General features: G+C 45.1%; 2 protein-coding genes across 10 annotated transcripts in view; one reads left to right on the forward strand and one right to left on the reverse strand.

The window, feature by feature from the left end:
- Nucleotides 1-71: 71 nt before the first annotated feature.
- Nucleotides 72-14,313, forward strand: TSTD2 (thiosulfate sulfurtransferase like domain containing 2). The gene is made up of 9 exons (XM_071424555.1): nucleotides 72-173; nucleotides 263-585; nucleotides 1,388-1,496; nucleotides 3,149-3,274; nucleotides 5,145-5,250; nucleotides 6,531-6,649; nucleotides 7,262-7,420; nucleotides 8,343-8,481; nucleotides 9,850-14,313. Exons 1-9 carry the CDS (start codon nucleotides 72-74, stop codon nucleotides 10,107-10,109), a joined length of 1,443 nt encoding a protein of 480 aa, XP_071280656.1. The 3' UTR covers nucleotides 10,110-14,313.
- TMOD1 (tropomodulin 1) overlaps nucleotides 14,282-19,020 on the reverse strand; it is a 25,881-nt gene continuing 21,142 nt past the window's right edge. For 6 of the 9 annotated variants that reach the window (XM_071424560.1, XM_071424557.1, XM_071424559.1 and 3 more), the window contains 4 exons: nucleotides 18,805-18,912; nucleotides 17,185-17,328; nucleotides 16,593-16,737; nucleotides 14,282-14,721 (listed from right to left, as the gene is read on the reverse strand). In XM_071424560.1, coding sequence (XP_071280661.1) covers nucleotides 14,657-14,721; nucleotides 16,593-16,737; nucleotides 17,185-17,328; nucleotides 18,805-18,912 — 462 coding nt within the window. In that variant the 3' untranslated portion in view covers nucleotides 14,282-14,656. Of the gene's footprint in view, nucleotides 14,722-14,959; nucleotides 15,525-16,592; nucleotides 16,738-17,184; nucleotides 17,329-18,804; nucleotides 18,913-19,020 lie in introns of all 9 variants that reach the window. The other 3 variants (XR_011678838.1, XM_071424563.1, XM_071424562.1) reach the window with 3 other exon arrangements.

Genomic DNA, 19,020 nt, shown 5'->3' on the forward strand with positions numbered 1-19,020 from the left:
AGCCCTTCCGGGGCAGGCACGAAGAAGGGGGAGGAGGAGGCGAGCAGGGGCTTCTCGGCGGAGAGGCGGAGATGGTGCCGGGCGAGGCGGCGCCGCCCGGGCCGGGCTCGCCGCGGGGCAGCGCCGAGGGGGCCGCGGCGGGCAGGAAGCAGCGCGCGGCCGCCCGCAGGAAGGTGGGTCGGGGCCGGGCCGGGGCCGGGCGCGGGGCCGGGGCCGGCAGCGCTGTAACCTCGGTAACGCGGACGCTCGCGGTGCGTTCTAGGCCTTTTCCCTGTTCGTCAAAGCCAAGGAGGTGCCGGCCGCGTCGCGGTGTCCCGGCGGCGGAGAGGGCGTGCGGTGGCGGTGCTGCCGGCAGGCATTCGAGGAGCTGCCCGGCATCCACAGGCACGTGGCTCTGCACCATTCCGGGGACGTGGGGCGGCAGGCGGGGCTCGGCGCGGGGCCGGCGGAGGCCGCGGGCCCGGCGGAGGCCGCGGGCAGCCCCACGGGCAGCGCGGCCCGGCCGAGCGGGCACTCCTGCGGCAGCCCCGAGATCTCCTGGACGCTCCCGGACACAAGCCACGTCAGCCAGGAGGACCTGACAAGGTAAGGGAGCCCCTCGCCGCTCTGGAGCTCCCGGAGTACTTGGCTGTACGTCACCGTCTGCCAGTAGTACTTCTTATGAGATTCAGTCAAGCGACACTTCTAAGGTACAGGAAGAGTCTTCCCCAATATTCTTCTGGATCTTCAGATTCTCTGAGTATCGTTTATAATAAAGTGTTAGATCCCTTGCAGTTTTTAATGGTGGATAGAACTATCCGAGCTATATCATCCTGTATTGTTAAAGCAGGCCTGTTATGGGTGTTATTTCACAGCTTGGATCTGCAAGGAAGGACCACAACAGAGAAGGGCAGAACAGCAGGATATGCTCTGCACGGGTTCCTTTCTGCTGTTCATTCAGGTTCCTGAAGGGCTCACTTAGTTATGGAGGAGGTTCACAAAAAGCATTTCTGACTGTGACAGAGTTCGGCTTGTGCTGCACAAAATGTGGGAACATGCAATCTCACAAAAATCTTTGGCTTTTTAAATTCAAACAGCTCAAGTGCTTGAGTTTTCAAGTGCCATTTTGGCAAAGCGAGCATTTAATGTCTTGCTTGTGTGCACAAAAGTCAGCAATTCTTGTGTTCTGTGTGTGGGGAGAGCATATGGTAGGCCACAGGCAGTGAGAGTACAAAGTTCACTTTGTAACTAGACTCGAGAATTAGAAGTGAGGTGTTTTTTTTTTTTTTTCTCTACACATCTGCCAAAATAAAATTGTCTGCTTTCTGAATGATTACTGCTAATAGTGTAATTTTTTCTTTGTTAACATTCTTTTTCTATTTCCTTACCTTTGCCATGCTGTGGGCAGCCAGGTGGGAGACGTACTTCTCTATTACTGTTACTGTGAGGTGAGGGAGCCAGAGAAACTCAGTGCTTGGCAAAAGGCCTTGTGTCAGCATCTACATCTCACTGGCAAGGTAAGGTTTGAAGCAATGGTTCTGTTCTTAAGGAAAAACCCCCACACCTTTATTTAGTGCAGGATGATGAGTTATGTGGAGAACCAGCTGCATTTTGCACCACAAAGTGCTAGTCTGTTATGATCCCATTAAGAGAGGCACTCAGACTTGGTAAGGTATCTTTTAGAATTCTATTTTAAGAGCTATCACAACAAAGAAAAAGAAATACAGATAATCTTAAATCCCTTTTGATGCAGGGAACCATGGGCTGTGTGGCATTGAGTGAACCTCACAAGCAGCACACAATGCAGACCCTGTCCTTGCAAGGGTTACCCCATTTCCATCAGTTTTACACATGGAAACAGGAAAATGAGTCTTTTTATCACTCCTGCCATCAACCAGAAAGGATATTGACATGAGAAATTCACAGTTTTCTATAAAGATGCATTTTTTGATAAAGGCAAGGCAATGAAAGTGGCTTTATCACCGGTGTCAGCAGGGAGCTCATGCAGGTGTCTCAGCTAGCATTAGCAGGCTGGGTGCATCCTGGGGCTGAAGAGCACGTGCAGCAGGACACAACGCAGCTGGAGGGATAGCATGTGTCTGGGCCTGCTCCACTCACTGGTCACCTGCACTCCCTCCTCAGTGCATAGTGGGCTCCCAGACAGAGTGGCTACACCAAGCTGTAAACCATACTGTCAGGAATTAGGTGAGAGTAGCCAACACCTTAGACCACACCATAATGTTGCAGTTCTCTTTCCCGCACAGTCTGTTCTCTTCACTCCTGGCAGGCTAGACCAACAACATGAGTTGCTTGTGTAGCTGGCCTGTGGATGCTGTGGGAGAAGGTGCATTTTACCTCAGAAAGCTGATGTTCCTAGGATATCTGTGGGGAGAAGGAGGGCAATGTGGAGCAGGAGCCTCCTTTTATCTGTGATTTGTCTTCCTAAGTAGCTTCTTGCTCTCTGCCAGTGGTGCATCAGCACAGGTCTGGGGGTGAAGTGTCGTCATGGATTCACCTCTTTTTCTGCTCAGCTGTCTTGGCTGGTAGTTGGTGTTTTGCTCAAGTTACTTTTCTTTTTTTTTTCCATTTTATCTCCAAGACAGGTACAGCATTTATCTTTCCAATCAGTTGGTTTTTTCCTTGCTTCTTATATTCAGTCTCTCCCCCTTCCTCCCATCCCCAATTCAGAGCTTTTGTTCATTTGTCAGTGCTGGAGATAAAATGACTCATCCTGAAATTTAATATTAGATACGATGTTATGCATATTCACATTTTCTTTTTTAGCTGTGTGAGTCATGCAGCACAAGCCTATTGTTCTTTCTGAGGCAACTTCCAGTGGGAATTCTAATGCTGACTGCAGGATTTGCAGACAGCAATTTCTCTGTTTATACAGCATTTCTCTGTTTATTGAGTGGACTTCTCTGACTCTCCTGATGTGATTCTTTTAAAATGGCTGAGAAGTGATTACTGGATTGTTGAGGGGTTTTCTCCTGTTTATTGTCCTTATATAACTTCGTTCTAACCATATTGTCCTTCCCTATTCAGTAGTCTCTTTACTGAACATGCTCCTGTGCCTGCCCTTTGTCACCCAGTCATATTTTGCTGATTTCACTGTGATCTCTTTTGCTGTAACTAAGGTTCAGCCCCAGCTTCTCCTCTTGCCTCCTAGGTACGAGTTGCTTCAGAAGGAATTAATGGGACAGTTGGTGGAAGCAAAGTAGCTACCAGTCTCTACGTTAAAGTTATGCTTTCCCAGCCTTTGTTCAAAAACATTTTGTGTCAAGAGGATTTCAAGGTATGAAAAAAATAATTTTTACATAGACATTGTTAATGCAGGTAATCTAATTTTCAAGAAATAAGTAGATCCTTTCTTCCCTTTCTTAGTATTACTTCTGCCATAGCAGTTCTGCTCCCCCACCACTTACCTGAGTAGGTGGATCTTAACCATAATCTGTGCTGGTTTTTACCAGAATTGGGAGTTTCCATGGGCAGTGTTAGCAGCTGCTACAAGCTTTGGCAGCTCTGGGTGCAGCTGCTAAGCCCCCCAGTACGGGCGAGTGAGGGAGTGTGCCTAAGCCCCACCATTCTGCAGCAAGCATTTACTCCAGACTGGGCAAGCATCGTGACATACACTTAGCCTAGCAAAGTGTTTGCACACTGTCCTCTTCACCCTGCTTTGACTGGAAGCAGTACTACTGGCTAAGGTTCATGAAAGTTTTGGTGTCCAAATAGGTGCACTGTCAGTTCCATGGATCGGGTATCTTCCAGAGAAAACACACAGGGACTGTCAAGAGGTTTCTTCCTACTCCACTTAGTGCCTGGCTGGAGCATATGTACTGATTGCTGTCCTCAGATGATGAGGGCAGCAGTGGCTGGTGCACTGTATGGCATTTTGGTAGTCTTTGGCTGCCAAACACAGCCAAAGACTTGGTTCTGGTTTCTCTGGAAGGAAGGAAAGCTGCTGCTTAAGCAGCAGCTCTTCTCCACACAGTTTTATTTTCAGGGAATGCTATTATTTTTTCATAAACAACTAGATCAAAGGAGTTAGTGAAATTTGCAAAACTCAAATTGCATGCTGAGCTGTAGTGATGATTCAGTCTTAGGTTTAAAAGTGTCTGTTATGCTTGGCTGAATTTCAAGAGGAGTTGTGTTAGTTACAGTCATATGTAGATACAAAAAAAAACAAGGATGGAAATTTACCCAGACCTTGGCAAAACCTTCAACCTTGCATGATCTCTCTGGGCGTCAGTGTTCATGCATTAGTGGAATGCTCTTGTTTGCTGTCTCACAGTTCCTCCTGAATGTTCTATGCCCAAGTGAGTGAGGCTTTCAGGTTGCTGTGCCATGAAGACATGGGATGGAGGAGTGACAGCCATGCTTGGGGCTATAAACATACCCAGTGGCCACTACAGTTCCTGCAGGTTGATTTCCGTAATAGTTGGAGCACAGCTGCACTTTTCCTTGAGTGTTTATTTACTTGATGATGCCTAAGCCATGTTTGAGGCTCAGCCCTGCAGAAAGTCTCACTCCCTGTAGCCTGCAATGGGGGTGCCTACCAATAAAGGTGGTACCAGGACTTCTGAAGGAGAAATCCCACACTTGAGTTTGAGGGGAGAGGGAGGTGCCAGCCTCCACTGTTAAGAAATCTTGTGCCTGGCTGACCTCCCATACATGTCCGTCACATGCGTGAACACTGCAGCTCCCCTCACACACAGCACGACTGCAGGCACAGCTCTGCTTGTGTCCTCTGCCAGAGGGATGAAGAGAACTGCAGGGCCTGCATGTGGTAACAGGATCCATTACTGGAGGACACTATTTAATATTCCTGCCAGGATCAGCATGTTTTTGTTGGGGCCTCAACTTTCTCACAATAAGTGCTAGTAACATGTTGCTGACTAAGGTTTGGTCTGGATCCCTGCACTTCCAACCAATGCTGTCTGTCTCACCTGCAGTCATTGGGCCTGAGACTTCCAGGTGATGTCAGGGGTCCACTGCCTAAACTTCAGGATTTAGAGTGTGGATTTCAGCAGGAAAGACACTTCTTTCCTTCAGCCACAAAGCTATTTTCATATTCTAATGATCTGTAGAATTTAAGTGAATGGGTAATTTTAATTTTGATACCTGGAAAATTTTGGTGAATTGTTTTTTCGTGTTTGATTTCCTAGAGCAGTGCAGGAGGAGCTCACTGTTTCCCAGACCTTCGAGTTGGAGTTTTCAAAGAAATTGTACCTATGGGCATTGATCCAAAAATAGTCTCTTATAAGGAAACTGGTAAGTTTATGTAATTAAAAAAAATAAAGCCTCTCACCCAGGTGAGAGATGAGTGAGGAGTAAAATCCTTCATCAAAAATACTTACCTTTGCACAATCACCAGGACACAGGAGAAATAGATACAGAAATTGATATCTTACTGGTAGTCAAAAGCTACTGGTGCAGAGAATTTGCTGGCCTAGATTTTGGCTAGCCAAGTGTATAGCTGCCTCAGAAAACCTCAGAATTAACTTCAGGTTTTGTGGGAGAGTTCCAATGACATGGAGCAGTAGGGACTGCTGACTTGGCTTCATTGGTTTTGTCGCCAACAGCCATGCTCCTGCCTTTTGGACTGAGCAGATCCAAGTTCTGCATGAACTCCATCTGGCTGCATTTGCTTTGTGCTAACTGTAGCTGCTTAGTGTGGATTACGCCTGATAAGGTGTTCATGGCTGTGGATTTGCTTTAAGGATGCTTACATAGGTGGTAAGAGGAGCACAGCAAATAGCAATTAACAGAGCAGCTTTGGGCTTTTTTTCCACCAAGAGGTTTTGTTGGTGCCAAACTTCTACAGCATCTTTTTCTGGATTTGGAAGAGGATTATTTTTTGTTCCCATTTTTTAGTGGTTTGTGGCTGTGTGTTTGGCTATTTCTTTCCTTTTTTGTCCTTTTTCCTGCTCTTTTTGCAGCATTTCATGGAGATGGTTCCTATTACTCTGGCAGGCTGCTTGTAGGGGTGTTTTTTAATAAAGTAAAGGATTTTGCTGGTTGAGCTTTTTAGTTTTTCAGTGGATTAAGAGTCCTAAGCCCTGAAAATTGAGAAACTTTATGTAAATTGAAGTTGTGCTGAAAGTAATACATGTTTATGGACATTTTCTATTGTTATCAAGAAGAGTTTATTAAAAATTGCATTTCTGCACCTCGAAATGTAATGACATATGAGCAAAGAGAAGTGGCACATGTCACTTCCTTTTCTACAGCTGTAAGAGTAGCCAGGGGGATGACAAAACAAAAGATCATAGAGATGAGTAGCTGTCTGGTGCTTCTTCCTTTGTAGGGAGCAACAGAAGAATTTTCATTTGCCAGTAGAAAGCCAAACATGGATAAACTTGGCTGATTGAGTTGGGATGAAAAGTCTGTGAATAATCACAAAAAAAGTTTTGTTTGGAAATCTGAGGAGAATCTGGATCAGTGATCTCATTTGTGACATTGTTTCATAGTTCTGCTTCTCACTTATCTTCCCTCCCCCCCCCCCCCCTTTTTTTTCTCCTTTTTTGTTTGTTTGTTTTGTTTTGTTAAAGGAATCCATTTATCCCCTCAGGAATTTCATAGAGAAGTAGAACAGTATTTGTCTCAGGCCACCCAAGGACAAAGTGATACCATCTTGCTGGACTGTAGGAACTTCTATGAAAGTAAAATAGTAAGTGCTGCTTGCCTGCTTTTCAGGTGCTGGGGTGAAGTATTTTATGATTGTGAGGTTGTACCTTTCTGTAGAAGAGATTACATACTCCAGATTGACTGTAATGTGTACAGAGTGCAGTTTAGTAATGAATATTAGATACAAGCAGTAGAGGACCTGCCCAGCAACTCAGGATGGAGCCTGCCTGGCCAAGTGCTTAATACAGTGTGGGGCAGAAAGAAAGCAAAGAGGTCCATACAATATGAAAATGAATGTTTGAAGTAGCATAATTTATAGGGATGTATTTTTGCAATTTTTGTCTTGTCCCATTGGTCAAAAAGAAAGGGGCATCCTGCTGTCACAACCACCACCCCTCATGCACTGTTGTGGTTTGTCCTCTCGCTGAAAGTTCAACTTAGCTCTCTCTTCTTTTGATGAGGAGACTTGCTGTGTCCAGAATCCTCCTACAGATTTTAACATATGTTTTGATGCATAAATGCAGCTGAGGAGCTACCTAAAGCAGCTGCAGTGAGCTGAATATTCCAGCCCAAAAATTTGTTACTTCTTCTGGTTTGAGGCACAGACCCTACCAGTGCTTGTAACCAGTTGCATGGCCATCTGTTATAATTGCAGGGACATTTCCAGGGCTGTCTGGCTCCAGATATCAGGAAGTTCAGCTATTTTCCTAGCTACGTAGATGAAAACCTGGAGCTTTTTAAAGACAAGCGTGTCCTAATGTACTGCACAGGAGGGATTCGCTGTGAAAGAGGCTCTGCTTACCTCAGGAGCAAGGTAAGATGTCATTCTGAGGGCACAGGTGTTGGGGTGTTGGGGCTGCTTTAAGGGCACCTGTCTTTTGTCTTGCTGGTGAATTTTTACTGCACGCAAACTGCAGAATGCTCAGGTGGGGAGATAAATGCCTGACATGTGCTTGTCTCACACTGTCAGTCAAGGACCTGGATAGTTGAGTGTGTCTCACTATGACCTGTGTGGACTAGTGTCACAGCAGTGAAAATAATTATATAACCCATTTCCTGAGAAGAGATAATTGTAGGACTGTTTTAGGAGGGCTTGAAAATACTCTGCAGTTTTTCCACAGACTGTCTAGGTTATGCTCTGTGGTCATTACTGCACAGCTTGAGCATCTCACAGTGGTGAAAATTAGCCAGTCAGTGCTTTTCCCAGAACTAAATCCAGCACAGTGCAATGTTCTAATTGTGTTCTAAAATTTCCATCCCACTCTTCTCCTGGATCCTTCTCTCAAGGATCAAGGAAACAGAACACAAAGGCTCTCCAGAGATTCAAACCTTGGGGTTCTTTTTTCAGCTGCATCGATGTGAGCCCTGCGAAATTCTGCTTCTACTAACCGTTAACTAAATAAATACTGAATAAAAAGCAGCAGTTCATGGAGATTGAAAAGCATTTGATCTGTGATACAGCAGACCTTCCTCAAGTGAGGAGGCTACCAGCTTCTTTTGAATGTAACATTAAATGAAGAGTTGGGTTCATTCCAGCAAGACAGCATTGTGGAGCTGCCCCGTACTCCCTGGTGGCGCTGCCTAGAGCTGTGGCTGCATGTGGTGCCGTCTGATGGTCACTGAGAGGCTGCTGCTTCTCACTGACCCCTGGCATTTACGGCATTTGCTTTGGGAACTCTGGCACACCACCACTGCTGTGGTCTCCTTCAGTTTTTCTGCTAATATGCTTTAAACAGGCAGTGTGCAGAGAGGTTTACCAGCTAAAAGGTGGAATTCACAAGTACCTAGAAGAGTTTCCAGATGGATTCTACAGGGGGAAGCTGTTTGTATTTGATGATCGTTACGCCATTTGTTCCAATGAAGATATCATCTCAGGTAGGACTAGATAATGTAAGTGCAGAAGGCTGGGAAGCTATTGCAATCATTTCCAGAGGTGTGCAGGATAGGGACAGGCAAACTGGCCTGTGTAGTTCTTCCTCATACTTGGTTTGATCTCATAGTGCTGTCTCTTCTCGTGATGACTGTCAACACTAGATGTAAACCTGTACATGTGCTTTACATATGCTTTAACATGTAAAACAGAAATGAGAGGAAAAGGGGTCACTAACAAGAGTTCACTAAAACTGGAGCAGTAGAAGGAAATATCCCCTGCAGATCAGCTCTGTTATGAGCCATCTGCACCTATGGAGACATATGTCCAGCACTACAGCCATTGTTACCACCTGGCTGCCCACAGTGCTGAGTAGACTGGGGTTGGCCATGTGACCAAAGTCTTAAATAGTTCTCCTGCTACCAGGAGTCCTCTACTTCAGCAGTCTCATAGAATATCAACAAAGACTGCCAGGTATTGAGAGACTAGTGGCACCTATGCTCTGTAGCAATTTGTTATTTTCACGTTTAAGAAATTTTATATCCCATGGAATTTCAGTGGCCTCTAGTTGAAGCTGTTGAAACCATTGCCTGATCTTCTGGCTGGGATTGCTCTTCAATTACTGCAAATTAAGTAATCTCTTATTTTGCTGTCAGTTGCCAGATACAAGTAGCTGGAATTTGGCTCCAGCCCTTTTTTTAAGGAAGCAGTGCTGGTTTTTTTTCTGAGTTGGTAACTTTTCGAGCATAACCTCCCATTCCTCCTCTGCATTTACTCTATACATCTTGAAGGGGCCTGACTTGGTATGGAAACAGAACATACTCTGGATACATCACAGCCATCCCTACGGAAGTCTCAAGGGGAAGTGCTGTGATATGCACCTTCTTGGTACAGCTAAAACTGGGCTGTAGCTTTCAGTTAAAGAGTTAAAACCCATAATGTTCTGGAAGGACTCTACCAGGACTGCAAATGGCACCCTGTCTGCACAAGCCATTATTTATAGATGGAAGGAAGTTCCATGGCATCCCCTTCCTCTGCAGGTGACTTTCCTGCATACTGGCTTAGTTGCCACCTGCATGTCTTTCTTCTTCTCTTGTCAGTAAGAATCTCTATATCTGTCTATTCAGAACTAGAGAAAGCACTAGTGAGCTACTCCCTTCTTTTCCAGAGGGAAACCTGTCTTAAGTGTGTCAAAAAAGATGTTCTAAAATGAACTAGATTCTAGAAGATCAAGCTAAACAGGAATTAAAAACCTGCAAGACAATAGCCACTTAAATGAGAGTTGGCAGCCCCATGGTGCCTTGGCAAGCCCTCTGCAAGGGAGCAGCCAGAGCAGTATGGGTGTTAACTTTTTCTTTTCCTCCTCCCTCCAGCATGCAGATACTGTGGGGTGCTGTGGGACCAGTATAAACTTTGTTCCAGTCAGCACTGCCGGCAGCTTGTCCTGACATGTCCAAGTTGTTGCAACAAAGGTCTTACAGCTTGCTGTCCTGTTTGTCAAGAGAAGGAGCTCAAGGTGACTTCAAGGGCTTCAGGACAGATACTTAAGGAGGAGTGTGAATGTACAAGGAGACGGCCAAGGGTGCCCATTGAACCTGTCTCACCAAGGATGCTGGACACAGGAAAAGATTAAGCTGTTTCATTGGTTAATCTGGCACGTGCTCTTGTAAAGGGCTTCTGTAACCAGATCTCTATCCATTAACCAGTTAGGTTGGGAAATTATGAAGATAAATCAGCTTGGAAAGTCTTGTTCATATGCTGCCTTTAAACATAGAATATGCCCTGAAAACCATCCATTACTTGCCCATAAATTACCAGAGTGCCCAATTCATGACCAGCACTACAGGATTCCTCTCTCTGGGTACAGTCTTGTAGTGTGGCCTTTACCATGGGGATTTTGAAGCAGAGTATCTGCAGTGTGACAGAGCTGCTCACAGTTCAAAAGAAACTGAAGGAATTTAAGAACAATTCCATTTTTTTCTTCCTGCATGGAGATCAACCTGTCTGACCTCTCCAAGGATCATGCATCTGCTTCAGTAGCTTGTAGTAAGGTGTACAAACAGCAGATTTATCAGTTTGGTGTGGGTATATGACCAAATAAGATCTTGAAGATATAGTCCACATGCACACCATCGACCTGCATCTCTTGCTTTATAGCAGTGAGAAGCAAGGTAATGTTACCTGAAAATACTGGCTTAACTCCTGTAAAACTGGCCGAAGGCAGCATAAGGAGCTGGAGCAAAGGCCCAGAGACACTGTTTGCCTAGCCATACTTGTGTGACCTGTAGGATGAACAGCAAACCTAATCTTCTTTCCAGTGCTCAGTCTCCCTGGGAACTGTTTTTTCCCTTCAGCTTGTCAGTGTATGAAATAGGCAGGGCTCAGCTCTGCTTGCACTAAAAAAACAGCTTGAAGCATGTTGAAACAAGCACACAAAGAGGGGAGCATTGAGACTGTCAAACTACCAGCATCATGGCACTGGAAGTGATGCATGTCTGCATAAATGTCAGCAACAGCTATGAAAAGACTGCAAGATCCTTTATCCAGGTTAAATAATTCAAGTTCTGGGAAGCATCTGTGCTTTTTAAACACAAGTTGGGTTTTTTAAAAGCTGCAAGATGTTTATGCAATTTCCAGCACTTGTTAGTGGAGAAATTGTCTTTTAAGGGACCTACAGCAGATGAGCTTAAAATACTGCTCCATGTGCTGTATTGTGTGCTTGATGCTGTAGAATGTACAGAAAGGATTTATTAATAGCATGGAAGATGTGTCTTGACTGAAAAATGTCTTTGAAATTTACTGTCATTCTGGGAACAGTAAGTCATTAGGATATCAAAGTCCCTAGGTTTGGGGTTTTTAACTGGCAAATGTTTTTAAAAGCAAGAAAATAGTTTCTTAGGTTTCTGCAGTTGCTTAATGACAGGGCTATGTTATTTTCATAGAGATTGTACCTTTCTCCCATGGTGCTATTAATTCAGCAAGGCCTCATTGTTGGCTTGACTAGCAAATTAAATACATGGGCATTGGTTCCATTAAAGCCATGACAAATATTTCTTCTTGCTTCCAGTATTGCTACCATGAAATCAATGGTTTACCAGCTGTCCTCATGACAATTCCATTAACAAGGCAAAAGCTCCTTTGCTTTGTTTCTGGAGCTTAGGAGCTTTGGCAATCTTTCTAGGATAGTATTTAATAGTAAACCTGTGAACAACCCATCCTTGAGAAGAAATTAGGTAATTCCCATCAGTAGACACCTTCAGCAGGAGTCTGAGCAGTGCCAATGTCTCCCTGGCTTCCCAGTCCCTGCTGGCTGCTTAACCTCTGTGGTTTTGAGGACTGGAGTATTTGTGAAGGAACATGCAAGCTCTACTTGCAGGTCTGGTCTAAAGCACTGATGGGGAGTGCCCCATGATCTTCCTGTGTTCAGCTAAAAAGAACACAATTTTGTAATTCAGACTATCAGCAGGTCTGGAACACTGTAATCCATTTGTAATGTTGTTTCTGTATCACTTACCAGTACAGGATGGCAACAACTTTATTTTGTATGTAAATTTCTGAAGCGTCTATGATAAATAACTTTTAGTGCTTCCAATGTAATTTTTTAAGTACTGCACAAATACACTTCACATACTATGTTGGAGGTGCTTAATTCTGCAGAGATAAACACTGAAACTAGCTAGTCTGCCACATGGTAGACCTGGCTACAAGGTACAATTCTGAGAGCTCCTTGCAGCTGGAGAGTCTACCTCAAAGGCAGAGGGGAGCCATGAGGCCTCTCCTTGTCCTTGCTGCACTAAGGTAAGGGAGGAGAAGGATTTGAGATGTACAGATGGAGTCCCAAAAAGCCATGTTCTCTCTGCTGCAGGGAGCAGAGAAGGGGATAAGAAACCGTTTTAGCCTGCTTCTTGCAAGTAAGGGGCTATCTGTCCTGTTTTCTGGTTTGTTTTGTCAGATTAATACAAATAAGGACTTGCCATGTGAAAAGCTATGTGTTGGCATCCAGTGGTAATGCCTGAGAGAAGGCACGTGTGCTCCAGGAGAGGGAAGAGTTTTCAGCAGGATGGGCTGTGACTGCCAGATGCTGCAGTCACCAGATGGCTTTTCCTCCCTTTTCCCAGGGAGCTGCTGGGCCAGATTTGCAAACAGGGATACATTCGCTCCTAAGTATCACCATTTTGTAGCTCCATTGCTGCACAGCTTACAGCTTTTCACACACAGCCTGATGCCTCAGCACTGCCTGTCTTTGCTGCACCACCCTCAACTGTCAGATGCTTCCTGCAGCAAAACAGCTCTGTGAGGATCAGCCAAGGAACCTGGGATGATCCTGACAGCTTAATAGACCTTTGGGCTGCAAGGTTAATGTGCATGCTGCTACAGTGAAACACAGGACAAAGTTCTTATCTTTTTTTTGTTAAGGGCTGTAGCAGTGTCCGTGTGGTAGTGCTCCCTGGTCTCTCCCTTAATCTAAGAGATTAGTCTCCTTGCATGTCTGTGCTTCTTAGTACCACCAGGGCTTTCCAGGATAAGATTAATTTATCTTCAGAAACCAAGGGAAGAGCTGAGCCTGTGTCATGCAAATCCAAGTACATGGCTTGGCTAAAATTGCGTGGCTCTAATTTGATGATTCAGTTGGTCATTTCAAAGTCTTCACAGTGCACACAGAAGTTTTAAGTCTGCCAGTTTTTTTCATTTTAATATGTTTTCAAGCATTTTTATTCCGCATTCATTTTCTGATACAGAACTTGCACAGTGGGGAAACAAGCTATGGTGAAGTGTTTTATATGACACCACGGGCACATTTATTAAGATTTGGAGAGCAACAAGTATTTTTCCCACATTGCTGAACAGTGTTCCTCTGTTTCGCTGGTCAGAGCTAAATCATCAGCAGTGTTTGTGCACAAGCTCTGGAGAAATCTCTGGGACTTTTGCCAGAACGTATGTAAAAGGCTGAAAAACTTCACTCTAACAGACATTTAAAGGCAGATTTTTAGCAAGAGAGAGCATTTTCCAGGATGTGTCATCTGCCCAAGATTAAGGTTTCAGTACAGCAGTGCTTCTTCCATGGAGACTTCTTACTGAGCAGGATCCCACCCACATTAACAGTGGGAGTTTTGGATGTGCTGGGTCGAGTCTGTTGCAGGTCTGGGAGATCCACAAACCTGTGGGGAATTCCTCCCAGGCTGAATGATGAGTGTACACTGATAGCTGTGAGATCATGCATCGTTTAAGTTCAGATTTGGGGTATTTCACTTCACGGCTTTTTTAGGGCACAGCATTTATTCTTGCATTTATGTGGACATAAGGGACAGCAGTAAGAGAAATAATTCCTAGCAGAACAAAATTTAGTTAATGGACATGGTCATCCAGGCAAAACAGCAAAGGGAGAGAATGTGACCTGTGTGCAGTGAGTATCTGGACAAACACTTTTAGCACTAGGAAACTGAAGGGAGTGAGGAATAGAAGAGAAGGTTGTCATTTGCTGATTAGTTTGGCCATCTCTAAGATTAAGTGTTGTCTTCACATGTGCATGGAATTGAAGGATATTCACCCATCTAAACCACTTGATTTTTGAGACTCTGTTTTATATTTGGTGGCCTTAAATTCCATTTAGTTGGGGGTGGAGATCAGTTTTTTTGTAAGAAACACTGGGATGCATTTGACACAGCATCTCACATGATTCAGTAAATGTTGGAAAAAAATTGTAACTCACAATTCTTGAAATTAGCCATGTCCCCAGATGTTAGAAGTGCTTGTTAAACTAGTTATTCCTCTGTAGTTACTTGAGATCAACTTTGAAAAATAAAATAAAATAAAGTATTTTTTTAATACTTCTATAATTTGTGTGAAACAATTTTATCATTCATTCATGCATCCACATCCTAACTACGAAACACCGTGCAGGAATTTTATAGAAAAATTAATCCCCTTTAACACTGGATTGTACTCTAAGCTGAGGTTGCATGAAATTGACAAGTTGGCTCGAATAGTTTCCAACTCTACAGAAAACATCAACAGTCCTACTGGATAAGATCTTCATAAAAACTACAGCCACTATTTTGTTTCAACTGTTAGTGCATAAAACAGAACAGAGGCACCACAAATACTCTGTCAAGGCACTTATTGCCTTTAGATTTCCACAGTGTAGCACAGATCACTGGGAATGACCTCCATAGCCAGGAACTACACTCCAGTTCTGCACTTGGGAAATATAGGCCCATTCACCTCTGCAAGTCTTCTCTTCCTCACTGAAAAAGAAGAGAAAGAGGAGTCAGTCATGGCAGCGGGCTAATGTGGATGGCAGGCTTGCCCTAACAGCCACAGAAAGGAGCTGAAAGATGTACTTTCTGCCAGGAAAGAAACAGGACAGCATCAGCTTCTGAATTCCTGCCTTAAGCAGCAGGCAGGACTTACACAGTAAAGTCAAGGAAGATGAGGTTTTTCTCCCTATGCACTTTTAAGGCCAGCAGCTACTTTCAGCCTTACCTCCCTTATTTTGTAGTTAATTATATTTCGCAGTTTGTCTTTGTAATTGGACTTCAGCCAGTTCATCATCTGACTGATGGAAAGACAGCAGGAAACAGATGTCACAGTTTTTCCTTTGCTGATTTTTCAAATTAACAATCTGCTTTTTCAATTAAAAAAAAATTTAAAAATCCCTTCTTATCCTAAGCCATTGGGCTCCAGTCCTCTGATCATGGTTAACATAGCCAAAAGTTGATTTAGACCTCTGGACACCTACACTCGTGACTCTCCAAGAAAGGTGTAGAAAAAAAACCCCAGAATGTAAGGAGGATGCAGAAGTTAGCTGATGAAGATGAACATAAAAGCCTTCACAGTCGGTTCACACCCAGCATCTTAGGGAAGAGAAGGTATGAGACCAAAACCATGTTCTGGTAGCATCACTTGATAGGCAAGAGCACTGGAGTGGAGCACAAGCAGAGAGCTATTGATGACAGGGAGGAAAATAAAGGATTTTTTTTACTTATACATTGTCCAGGTGTACAGCTGAGATGCTACTGCCAGAGACCATCAGACTGATGAATACGAGCTGCAAACAAGAACCAAATTAGACAAAAAATCCAGATCTTAGTGGCCAAGGAGGTAAAATACACAACTCTTACATGGAAGACAAGTCCTGAATTTGTCCTGTTAACAGCAGGAACAATCAAAATACTAGATTGTAAATCTTCGAGCTGATTATTTTGCATTCCAGGTGCTGCAGAGTCATTAAAAATCATGCTCTGTTCCAAAGGACAGAAAATAGCAAGCCTTTCCCAGTGCAGTGCTGGAGTGACCAGGTACTGAGTACTTTGTATGATCCTTGAAGAACTGGCACATAGCTTGGCTGTGCTTCTTAGGAGCAGAGTACCAGCTGAAGCATGATTGATTTTTTCCATTTGTTTTTAAAACACAACAAATTTATCATCTACCTGATATGACAGCTGCTGTGTACAGCGTGGTGGGTGTTAGCTGCATTCAGCACTGCTGGCCTGGTTTCCAGTGCTCTACAGCAGCTTGTAGCCAAGCAATGGAAAGGCTCTGCCACGTGCTTTGGCTGAAAGGGCAGTTTGCAGACTTGCCCACATTTTGCTTCACAAGCATGTCTAATCACTTCATTGAGGGTACACAGATAACTCAAAGCAATGTGGCTTCCCACATATCCCTAGAAGCAGTTCCAGTTGGTTTTGCTGAGGGGGATGGGCCAAACTTTAACTGCTGTCAAAGTTCAACTATATTATTTTTCATCTCCTTGTTAAAGTGGGAATGAAGCTGGAGGAAGACAAGCAGTTGGCAGGAATCACAAATGCTAGAAGCTCGTAGCCCATGTGCCACACGCTGTATCACAAGCCCTACTGAACCACATCAGCAGCCCTTGCTCTTTCCCAACAATACCCACTGTAACTGCAAAAAACACTGCCTGGCTGACAGCAGCTGCAGTAAGAAACCAGCTGGTGAAGGCTGCCCTCCTCCTTGAGGGGCAAAGCACCATCAGGCCCTTCAAGAGGCACATTCTAATTCATATGCACCTTCAGTATGAGCAGTTCTGCCCTAATCCCACCAGGAATTGCCTGCAGGACCCTCCCATGCTTCTCAGCTTTCGGCCAGCTTGACTCACCCAGGTCGTTGTTACTCATCATGGCATTGGAGGCGCGAAGCCGGGGACCTTGCTGAGTGAAATGGTACCCGAATTTCAGTAGGGAGGTGTTCTTTTCCAATATATTTGCGATTTCCATTTCTACTTTGTTGCCCAAGGGCTGACTCTTTTGAAAACAGAAAACAGAAAAGCAAACTGTTCAGGCTAGAGGGTGATTCAGAGCAAGCACTTAGAGGGAAGGGGTGGAGATTGCAGATCTTTCTCTGGACCTGTGTCCATTTCTGACTTGGAGCTGGTAAAACAAACTGCTGGCCTGTTCCTGTACACATGCTACAACTGAGAGGCTCCAGCTCCTCCAGCAGACATTCCCACAAGTCCTTTTGCCCAAAGACTTTATTTCTTGGTCAGATTAGCAGCTGCTGGACATGTGTCGAAACCAGGATTCTGGTCTCTCAATCAGTCAGCTGTCTCTGAGTTGCCCATAGCTCAGCTGCTTCAAGCTGTGGGTTTCCCAGGAAGCTGTGCTTGCCCCAGGCTCTGTGTCACGGCACACTCTGCTCCCCCCAGGCAGCAACGCTCCCCGGAGCACAGCTGCCACCCACGCTCGCTTCACCTGGTTGTCAATGCGCAGCTCCACGAGCGACGTGTTGCCCTCGAGCGCTTCAACGATAGCCAGGATCCCAGACCCAGAAATGAAGTTTGACTCCACATTCAGGCTCTTCAGTGTGCTATTGACCTTCAACATTTCTGCCAGGGCCTGTGGACAGAGGTGGGCAGAAGGAGCTGGCAGTCAGACAGGCAGGGGCAGAGCACCACAGGGCAGCAGGGCTTCAGCCCCCCTCACCTCCAGAGTACTCCTGGAGCATCCTACACACTGTGCAGTTTCACTGCCACCAGGTGGAAGTGCTCTCTGTGGAGTGAAGGGGGCTCCCTCCTGCTGCAAGGGGATGCTTGAACATGAGCCTGCTGGAGGCCCCAGCAAAACCTCACATGGACAGCTCTTGGGGCTACCCCAAAAGGTGATAGTCCACACCTGCAGCTGCCCTGTGACAGCTTCATCTGTCCCTCCTCTAAAGCCAGCATGGTATGACAAGGATGCTGACCAGCATTAGCCCTGCCTGCACTGGGTTGAGATGCTTCCCATTAAAACATGCAGAGAGAGGAGCATCTGTCTTGAACAACAAGGGATCTCCACATCCAAAGTGTCCTCCCAAGCAGCCATATTAATCATTTTTGCCTCCTTAGTGGGTAAGACCAGAAGTGGCTGGAATGCTCATAACACCCCAGACCTGATCAGATCATGTCACTTCAAATAAACTGCAAGGGAAGATTCACCTATGTGAAGCTAAAGGACCACAAGGTGATGCTCATGTGGCAGGGCTAACCTGCACCCACAGAACATAGCCCCACAGCTCCCCCAGCCCAGCACAGCACCCTCAAGCTCTGACACAGCACCTGTCCTGCCTGCACAGGCAGTCTCCCCAGTCCAGAGTGCCTGAACTAATTTAGGAGCAGTATTGCCCTCCAGAGTTTCTTTTTCTAGCAGGAAACTGGTGTGCACGTGTGTGTGTGTGTGTGTGTGTGTGTGTAGGCAGGGGTAACCTGGGTGACTAAGAGCAAAAACTGACTGCAATGGTGCTGGAGAAAGATGCAAAGATGCAGCCTGGAAGGCAGCAGGAAGGCCAGGCAGAATGACTGGCTCCTCTCTGTGTCCCCACTGATATTTAAGATCACTCACAGCAGCCAGAAAGACTCTGTATCACCTACAGAGGCCACACATTAGGAGATGCAGAGTCCTGCTTCTGCACATGTCTGCACAAAGGACACACGAGAGACAGCTGGAACAGAAGTGTGTGAGGGGAGCAGCAGGTGTGCACACCTTTGTACCAACAGAAACAAATCTCCAGATACAAACTGCTTTTAGAAGATGCCACTAGGACATCAGTTGTTGTCTCATGCTCCTTTTCCAGGAGATCCTAGAGGACAAATACAGGACTGCATGGTTAAAGGACTGAAACCTCCAAAGATGAAAAATGAAGTGAAGGAACCAAAGCCTGTCTGTTTCTGGCTTCCACTAATGCTCCTGAAACTGAATTACTAGCAAGCAGCCAGAGGTGTGAAATGTGCCAAACACAACACAAGGTGCAGAAGCAGTCAGTCAATAAGGCTGAAAATACCTTGCCTGGGAACAGTTCCTGTCACAACACTGGGACAATGAGCTCACAGTACTTACAAAAGCAACAGGATCGTTGCTCCGGGTTCCAACTATGCTGAACTTCTTCACATACGTGTTGTTTTTCAGCGCTTCTGCAAAAGCTTTTAGAGTTGGTATGGGAATATTCTGTGACAAGAAATGCAGAAATCATGTGTTAGGCCATCATCTGTATGCAATGAATATGCAATACATGTAAAAGATACTTTTAACTTCTCATCAAGGTCAAATCACCAA

The sequence above is a fragment of the Agelaius tricolor genome, unplaced genomic scaffold, assembly GCF_023055355.1.
Source record: "Agelaius tricolor isolate 1412-34295 unplaced genomic scaffold, bAgeTri1.0.p SCAF_4, whole genome shotgun sequence".
NCBI lineage: Eukaryota > Metazoa > Chordata > Aves > Passeriformes > Icteridae > Agelaius > Agelaius tricolor.